The 10,509-nt window shown below is 29.3% G+C and overlaps 1 protein-coding gene across 1 annotated transcript in view; it reads right to left on the bottom strand.

Moving 5' to 3' along the window:
- Window positions 1-338: 338 nt before the first annotated feature.
- The window catches only part of LOC136976960 (mitochondrial glycine transporter A-like), a 30,037-nt gene continuing 19,866 nt past the window's right edge, over window positions 339-10,509 (bottom strand). The window contains 4 exon segments of the mRNA XM_067272364.1: window positions 339-778; window positions 3,352-3,444; window positions 4,008-4,174; window positions 6,489-6,587. Coding sequence (XP_067128465.1) covers window positions 752-778; window positions 3,352-3,444; window positions 4,008-4,174; window positions 6,489-6,587 — 386 coding nt within the window. The 3' untranslated portion in view covers window positions 339-751.

Raw genomic sequence — 10,509 nt, 5'->3', positions numbered from 1 at the left:
TGCTGGAGAAAAATATATTTTTTTCTCTAATTGAACCTTTAGATAATTTCTTGCATATTATTTTTTGAGAACAGTGTCTCTTCTTTTGAGATAACTTCGGAATAAAAATATACGGTCCCGTTCAAAATATTGCTCGGCTTCTCGGTGGGAGCCGTCTTCGGCTTGCGGAACGCCGTACCGGTTGGAAATAATTGTTTAAATGGAATCCGCACGCTAATTCGGATTGAATCCGATCCAAATTAATAAGAAGTCAAAAAATTAGTTGTTGCAAATAAGTGAAAACAATTAAAACAACAATGTTCTTTTCACTAATGCAGTTACAGTAAGAAAACTAATCCTTATTTACAAAACAATATTTTATTCAATCACAGATATGGTGCTAGTAGTTGTAGAGTGCTACGATATTATAGATATTCTGTAAAATATAAATAGATGTACAACAGCATTATGCAATGAAAAAGTAATACAGTACATTGTTAATTAATTAATATTGAATTTAGAAATCGTATGATCATTATCATTTTTTAAAATAAAACTTTCATATTTGAAATTTTGAGATTACATTTATTTGTGAAATCCATTTATGGAGAGAAGCTTTCTTCATAGAAGAAATTACATTTAGATATTATATATCAAGAATATTTTGTAATCGTCGTCTTTTGATAATAGTTCAAGCACAAACTTATTTGAAACTAATGCTTGTAAATTCAAAAATAATACTAAGGCACACTTTAATTAATTTTGCAGTATTTCATTTCAATCCCATATTCCTAGTCACCTGTAATGGAATTTATAAATACAATTATATAATATCATAACTAACAAAATAATAATTCGATAGACTTTGATAAATGATTACTAACTATAAATTTAATTATCTATAAGTAGTAGCATTACCTATTTATTATGTGAACAGTTAGTCAATTAAATCCATTTTGAGGAATATGGACCTTGTAATTATCGTGACGAGAAATAATACTTATTATGGTGTTACATAATATCGTAATTATTTCTTGTCGTGATAAATATGGTATTATGTCGTATGTATGCATGTTCTTAATGTTTGAAGCTCTAACTGACAAAGCTCGATTAGCGTTAGGTAAATGCAGTAATGTTATTTTGTGTAGTTCGTATTAAAAGAAATTTAATCTAATGTTGCAAGTTAATTTAATTTCTAATACACGGCAACGTGGCCAAACGGTCGAGGTGGCAGCTTACTGCCGAGGGGAACCCTGGATTGAACCTGGACGAGTCGAAAAACCTCTGGAATTTTTCAGAGGTGGTTCGTTCTGATATGTCGGGCCCTGTCTTGCATCTGTCCCACCGTGGGCCTAACCGAACCCGTAATACCCTTGCTAAAGTAGGTGGCCCTCTTAGTGTCCACAGGGCAGAAAGTCAAAAAATAAATAAATAAATGCATATTAACATGCAAGTTCTTCACAAATTTGTTAAATTTATTTCATAAATTCGAATACCTTGAGAAAAAGTTAATCACCTTCTTGTAACGATACCGGAAAATATAAAATGACTCGCTAAAACCTTTGACAATCCAGTAAAAATATTTAATTGAAATAACAAACGTTTTTGACCTTAGTATTCGGTCGTCGTCGGGTTTACAAATACTGAGATTCTAAGAACGGTTATGTGCAACAATTTAAAAAATTTTTTAGGAATTTCCAATTCTGCATATAAAACCGTCGTGCGCGTGCGTTGCCATAGATGATTACGTGTTGCTAACATTTGTAGCATGCATAGCACAAACGAAAGAATATAGTTATTATATACACAAATAAAGGAACAGAAGTGTGTGTTAAATAGAGCCGTGGGAGTTGACTTCCCTTTCGTAACAGAACTTCCAAGCTTGAGATATATTAATTGCATCCTTGGAATTGATGTCGTTAGTATGTAATCCGGCTTTGTACATTTCAAGAGTTTTTAGAGATCGTATGTGTTCTATGCGATGCGAGAGTCTGATCATTTTGGCATTGTGAAGGTCGCGGTCGCGCAATGGCAAAGACAAAAGAGACAAAAGATTGGTTCCGGGTGTATACTCTGTTTCACTATGGGACAACAGGTTTCAAAGTGAGCTTGTGTATATTAGTTCCACGAAACGCTCTCTCCATAAGTATCTATGCAAACACAGATATGACATCGATCGCAACAAAGACGCTACTGCCCCATCCATTTATGCCTCGACCCCGGGCATAAATGGATGTTTACATATATTTTATACAATAAAATATATGTAAACATACATATATTTTATTGTATAAAACTAATTATTTTAATTTAATCGAAAATACCTATGTAAAATTTTTTCCCGAAATTTTCCGATGTTTCGTTAGGTTTTTTCCGGGTTTGGTTTTCTCTGCCTGTGGCCCTCATTATTAGGCCACACTAGGCTGTCGCAGTAATAGAAAAAAAAAATTATGTTTAAACATAATTTTTTTTATAGTTTTGTGGGGGCCCTGGGCACAGGCTCCAAATGCCCTTATGTAAATCCGGCCCTGATCGATGCCACTCGTCATATACAAGCTACCATGCCAAATTTTGTTTCTTAATCTTTACCCCATCCTGAGATATTAAGCAAAATAGTGCCAACATATACATACACATATATCCATAGAGTTTTTTTTTGTCATTATTTTACTTTTTTTGGATTCGGGAGGTCTCAAAACGTGGAGATTTGCAAAAGAACTCTGAGGGTGAAATTTGCCACGATTCCAATACTTTCCCTCCTTATGTATACATAACAGCCAGGAAAGTAGTGTTGTGCATGCCATGAATCAAATGTTTGGAAAACTGATTTATAAACCAGAACATTTATATTCTGCTTTTAATAATAATATATGACTACTTTCTAATTAGCTATTTCACCAAATTCTTTTATTGAATTCTAATATATTCCATATTATAACTGGAGAAGTTGAGTTTATTATCTATTAAGGCCATTCTTGTAAGACTAACTCGCTACTAAATAAAAATAACATATTGGTAAAAATAGCTTACGGTTAAAAATGATCATATTATCAAACATCAATAAAAAGCTATTACTGTTTTTTTTATCAATTTGAAAATAGTAGAACAGTTATAGATTAGTTAGATAGTTTCTATTAGTTTTTATAGATTACCATTGTATATTTAACAGGATAGCCTTTAAATTTTGATAATTTCTGATAAAATCAATCAATCACAAATTTAATATAAATTAAGATTACAAAAATATAAACTTGCTAACAGTAAACAAAAAAACTATACCAAACTACATATTTTAATGAGATTTTTTAAGGTAATAAAAATTAAAAAATATATACAAATTATTTTAATTTAGATAAATATAGATTTTAATACTTGTTCGTAAATGGTCCAAGCTGTTGCCGACATTAACGACCTGCGAACGATACGAGGAACTATTCCTTTGAAAAACCCAGAAAGTCCGTATTCCTATAATAATAAAATTTTTATTTATACGGAGGTATAACAAGATACAAATCATTTGAATTATTATTTTTATTTTTATTTTTTAATTAAAGAAACATCTACTCAGATTTATCATCTTCATATTTTTCCTAATAACTTCAGAAGACATTATAAAAATGGAAGATAACAAAACTTTGTGCTCAGTAATTAGAAAGAATTATTACAACTAGATTTTTTTTAACGTTTTACAACCAAAACATGATTAAAATGAAGTCTGTAAGGGATTTTAAAAACTTTTCAGATGGAAAAAAATAAGCGATCTACTTGATAAATGTGATAATTATTTCAATATATCTGTGATTTGATATTTCAAATTATAAAAACTGCTTCACTGTGATACTGTACAAACAACAAAATATTTATATTACAAATCTATATATAACATAATATAAAAAAAATAAAGTTTGTTATATATTTTTATGTATTTTGAAATGTTTTATATATTTTTAGAAACTTACTATTAATTAGTTTTAATAAATGAATTTAATAACGACATGTACATTTTTAAACTCTAAGCAATGAATTACCTGATAAATAAAAATTACTGCCGACTTTAAACGTCCAAATTTTTTTGGATATAATTGCATTTGTGTTTTGATTACATCTGGAGGTTGAGTAACAAAAGAAGCTAACAATCCTGCTACAAGTCCACATCCAAAATCAGCTGGAGCTTTACTCGATCCTTCTTTCCAATCTAAAAAAAACCATTGCAATTCTATTTATTACAGTAAATTTTAAAATCTATTTTTACAAAATCAGACATGGAATGTATTAACTAGCAATTAGTACATCCTCAAAGAAAAGCATTTAGAATGAGTTGATTATAAATAATTTTAATATCACAGAATTTTCTTTTTGAAATATTTTCAGTTTTTGTTTTTAAACAATTAACTTAAACTAAAAATAACTGAATACACAAAGAATATTTTCACATTGTAGAAGTCAAGTTACAAATATTTAATACTTTAAGAAATAATTATACATTAATACAAAAAAAACATAAAACAGAAAAAAATTTACAAAACTACTAGAAGTAAAGCTTTAAAATTGAATAAAGAATGGGTTAAATTCAGTTATTTTCTCTCTATTAAATCTAAATACTGTATACTTGGCACCTGATATAACACAAGTTTCTGGATTCGAAATATCAGCCCACATTGTGAGTGAATGTGCCAGCTATTTAACATATTTTGACAAAAAAAGGCATACCAGAAATTACTCAATACATACAGTAAGTGGGTAATAAATTAATTATTACCGTGATAGTCACGCGAGTGTACAATAGTCCACGAGACAGTACGCAAAAAAAATAACAACAATATTTTATTTTTTTTCACGTGATTAGCAATATACGGGATTCTTTCGGATTCCAACTCTTAACATTATACGATATCCAAAATTGGGGCAAGGAATCGAGCGAATACGGAACAAAAGAACACGCTCGCGACAAATAAGAAAAGACGAACTTGTAATCTTACGACTAACTTACACTAAATTCTAAACTAAAAAGGAAGGGAAGAATAGCAAGAAGTTTTAGTATGATAGAGGAGGTTATAAGGAATACCCGGGTTCTCTGTTTGGTATTGACGCTCTTCTGGTGGGGAACCACTCTAAATCGTTTCTCGCCGATTTTTTTTGGATCTCTTCGAAGATTCTCCTTATACAAGGGATGTCTCTATCTCTTTACGTTAGTGGGGTCCTTTCTCTTTCCGTAGGCCACCTTCGTCTCCCTTTGTCCTTCTAGACGACGAGCGGGAGAGTAACTTTCGCACGTCTACCTTCGCCGAGAATCCGACCCGAGAACGAACCTTCTTATCGTTCTAGTAGCCTCGGGGCCTTCTCTTCCTATTGTTAACGTGATTTGTGGAAAGGGTTACCCCACCCACGGGAAGGAATGTTACTAGAAAATTCGAGAAAACAAAAGGAAGAACATAGAAGAAAGAAAACTTAAAACTAAACTTATATCTAATATATACAATAATATGGCATATTACCACATTACAAACAATTAATTATATACTCTTTTATACTTCATTTTAATACTTGTATGATGTCATATAAAAGAAATAACTTTAATATTAAATGAATAAGTTAATTACAGTGCATGGTAGTAAAAAGGATTATTGTTTGACACACACATGAAAACCATTGAAATTCAGAGATAGAAATCAGTGTTAACCTTTACAATCTCATCACTGATATCATCATATTACTGTTATTTGATATCATTACATATAAAACTAATAGAGTAGGTTGTTGGGAACAAGAAAAGCAAATTTTTATAAAATTTTATGAAGCAGCTCAAACTACCAAACTGAAAACAATAGCATCTTTAAATATGAATTTTACAATCACTATTAGGGTGTATGTTATATTATAAATGTCATTATTAATTATTTACTTCTGTGCTTAAGTTACGAGTTATAATTTAGTATCAGTTATTTTATTCATTAAATGCCAAAATTTCATTACATTATAATTGGGATAATTGATTTAATAATTAGGAAGCTTTAACCATTGGTAAGCATGTTGTATCTGTTGGAAATTAATGATCAGTTTATTTTTGTGTCTTAAAACTTACATTAAGAACAGGATTCTAACTGAAACACTAAAGTATGAACATATTAGAATAATGTTAACTGTGTTCAAGATAGAAGTTAGTCAAACTAATTTGATTAATTTTAAATTATAACTATAGCATTGGTTAATTTCCATAATTGGTTGAATGTCATTTAGAAGGCCCATGGACTCCAAGTGTACTTGACTGACAGAGCAATTAATAGCTACTGTTATGTTTAAACTACAGTAACACCTTACTCAAATTAGGTACTATATTACATTAATTATTTACATGACAGAAATAATTCATTGTTTTCCTACTATTTTTTATTTTATTGTCTCCTGATAGATTTAACTCAATTTTTTTTCAGTTACCAAAAGAAGTTATTATTATTTAAATATTATCTTAAAAATATTTTTCTTTCACAATAAAATATTCAAGTTATTACCTTTGGGAATTAATGTTTTTGTCTGTGTATAAAACATAAGATATATTCCAGAGAATGGTGCATCACGAAAAAGAGTTGGAATTAAACCACTGAATAAACCTAAAAAAACAAAATTAATTATTTAATAAGTTATAATACATATTAATTAAATTTTATCTAATGAACTCTCTTGATATAACTTAAAAGTATGTTTTACGTTTCTGTATTGATCAAAAAATGTTATTGAATAAATATTAAATAAATCAGCTAATGTTTATCTGTTTTTTCAACATATTCTATCATAAAAATATAAGAAACTTGACACCATACTGTTCATTAAACAAAAAATGCTTGATTTAAGTTACCAAAAATTGTTTAATATGAAATATTTTTGGCCTTATTTCGGGCCACCATCATTGTGTGTGAGAAGTGAATAATAATAACAAAATAGAATATTTGCAAAATTAGATTTTTTTTTAATTTACAAAATAGAATTAAAAATAAAATTCATTTTGAAAATTAAAATGTGAAGTTGCTTAAAACAATAAAAATAATGATAAAATAAAACAGGTAAAAATAAAATAACAGCTAAATTATAAATGTACCCAATTAGAATGATAGAAAAAATAAATAATTAAAAATGAAAAATTTTAATAATAATTTAAAGTTTATTAATTAGCTTGCTACATAAAGAGAAACTGAATGAATGTAATAACAAAGCCTATGATGTAAGCATCATATTAATTAATAATATCAAAGCATTTGCAATGTATAGATATCTTTGTTCTAGAAATAAATTCAATATATTGTTAAATTAATATATTGAATCTAATGTATAACATCAATAACCAAAATTATTTAAACTCTATGAAAAAAATGTTGCACATTTTCCTTCCAAATCATAATTAAATTTTCTCAAATGACTCAAGATCGTAACACACTAAAATGATATCATCGACTAGAGTACTCTCCCCATTAACCAGAGCTCGAGCAACAGGCAAAAACAAAATCAAAGAAATAGAACCGTAATAAAAATTAAAATCAATTTCTAGCAAAAATGTAAGTTTAAACTTGGCACACCACACTGTGAATAAGTGCGTGCATTGCACACCAACAGTTCTCTCTCAATCTGTTTGACTGCCATTTACGTAAAATTGCACACTGCATAATAATATCTAGTTAATATAAAGTTTATCATACAGTATGGATTAGAGTATTGGTTAGACCTATTTTTAATAGTAAATCCCAAGCAACCAGACACTAAATTTATCTGTCATCTACCAATCTCCATGGTTAACTGAGAGTCTACCATATAAAGAATGACAAAAGTGTTACACATCTCCTGGACAATTATAGTTGTTGTTATATTTCATTAGAATTATAGCAAAGATTGTTTGTTCAAATTATTAGTTTTTATTCATTCTTATGATCAGAAATACAACATTTTTATTTGTAATCTTTATTAACATTTTTGCTCTAGGTCAGTCAGTATGGCCTCTTTTGAGAATATAAGATTTAAATACAGAAGAATATAAGATTTAAATATAAGATTGAAATACAGAAGCCACAACATTTTTGCTTAGGAAGAATGAAGACAGTTTTTACAATGTTATTTGTAAATGAATTTTTTAGATTTCATGAAGTAAATTATTTGCTGCTGCTATTTCTTTTCAGCATAAGAATACTAAGCCCTATTTTCATTTGTAGAATTTGTATTTTATGAAACATTCATATTCTGTTGTGTGTTATAACAGAATATCAATGCATTTCTATTTCATATATCAGTTTTGTCTACACATATCTCATATTATTTTATAGTATAAAAATGACACAGAATTATTAGCCAAATCAAAGATGTCAACTTTTTCCAAGTTAATAATTATGCAACTAAGTGAATTAAATACTAAGTAATACATCCTGAAATAGACACAATGCAATGTCATATGCAAAAAAGTTTCTATAATTTATTTACCTGGATGAAATAGTAAATTAGTAACACAATTAATTTAGAATTTTCTTACTCGGGTTAAGAAATCTCGTGCTATTTATTAACATTACACACGGTACAATAAATTTAATCGTTGGTAATGTTCGAAATACAACTATTTAATTCGTAGTTAATTAAACAATCTGGATTGTAGATGGTTAGTTTTTAGTAAATTTTGCCTTTGTTTTTTTTTATCATCATCATATAGTTTGAACACCATTAATTTTTTTAATTCTTGATGATTATGAAATTCATTATAACTATTTATAATACAATTATATATGGGAACCCAATTGTATAATAAAAATATCTAAGGCTGTGGCAAAACCAATTGCTTTCACTTTGTAAATTTGTTTTCAACTGGATTTAAAAATAGAAAATAAAAAAGTAAATGCATTTCTTCTTGATCATTAAACGAATCTAGGTACAATTTTGAAATGCATGCCCATAATATACCTAAATCATTAATTGTAATTAAAAATGTAGGAAAATGATGATTAAATAAAAATACAGTAGAACATCGATTATCCGACTCCCGATTAACCAACTTATCGGTTAACCGACCGCGTTCTAGTCGGCAAATTCAAATGTCCGCTAGTGATGTGGCGCTACAATATTTGGTTATGTCTTGGCTACTTTAATTATTTTTTTTAAATTTTTGCATGTTTTAGCTGGCAGCACTGGCTCGACCACGAAAGGGAGGCTAGTATTTAAACCAGGCCTAATACACTATACTAATAATGTATTTTTTCATACTTTTCGGTTATCCGACCAACCCCAGTCCCCAATCAAGTTGGATAATCGATGCTCTACTGTACTTAATTCACAAACAGAATGCTTAGTGTAGATACATATAAACTATAAGCATCCTTTCTAAATTTTATGCTGTTAAACCTTATCTTCTGTTATCCAATATTCATTTAATCATACTAAAAGAGCACTCCATATCACAATTTGTGATAGGAGAATAGAATTCAAGTTTTGCATCATTTTTAGGACTTCACCACTTCTTCAGAAAGATAATGCCCAATTTCTCATAACTTCAGTCAACATTTTTTGCCAGAATGCACTTTATTTATTCTTTGACCTTTTGCTTTCTGTTAGTTCGTAACCAACTAGTTTCTGATTTGATTCTTCAATCTTTAGTCCTTGGGTTTCCAACTTGGAAATGGACTGTGAAAGAAAGCAGAAATTTGAATTAACAAAGGTGCTGAGTCTGCTGTCAGACAAGTATTTTCGAGACATTTCTATGCTTTTCAGTTGCATTCAGCCTCCACATGGTCAGAGAGAGCATAACTTACTTTTTCAGGTCAAAAATTTGTTGCATGGAATTTTATCACATCCAACAATATACCTCAACAGATCAGAACAGGATCAGGTGTCAAAGGCAGGTCTGGCAGCATCTCCTTCACACTCTTTGACAGTTTGAGGAAAACTCTTCGCAGAACTGATGTACTTATCCACATTGGGACATTGGGATCTAATTTTCTCACACACATGCAGGCTTTAAGCTAAGCAAGTCAAGAATATAAGATTTAAATACAGAAGCCACAGCAGCTTTTACCTATAGCTAGGACTGCATCTGTTAACAGCAGGGTGACTCTACCATACTGAATTCCACCCATAGAAAGCCTAAGCTGAAATAAAAGAAATAGGGCAAAATATGCCAAAACATACACACTAAAAGTCCATTTATAGAATTCCTTCACCCCTTGTTACCAATTACACAACAAAGAAGATACACATTGTGTGCAAACTCTTTCACTTAATAATTATTATTAAAGTTTGAATCAGTAAATTTTATATTAAAAAATATAAATGGACAATTGCATCTGATGAATTTCTTTTTCTTGTTAATTATTGCTAAACATAATTGCTTATTTACCAGAAAGCATGTATTCAATGGCTAATGTTGAACTAAACAGGACTCAACTCTGTTCTCCAATACTGAAGCATATAGAGATGTTCTTAGTCCTCAATTTTGAAATGATGCGAAGTTTGAAAATAAAAACAAAATTAATATCTCAAAAAATATAAATATAAATTACTTAATTG

Source organism: Centruroides vittatus, unplaced genomic scaffold, assembly GCF_030686945.1.
Source record: "Centruroides vittatus isolate TY-2023 unplaced genomic scaffold, ASM3068694v2 contig_436, whole genome shotgun sequence".
Taxonomy (NCBI): Eukaryota; Metazoa; Arthropoda; class Arachnida; order Scorpiones; family Buthidae; genus Centruroides; species Centruroides vittatus.
The sequence above is the reverse complement of the archived record's forward strand: the minus strand, read 5'-3'. Positions and strand labels throughout refer to the sequence as shown.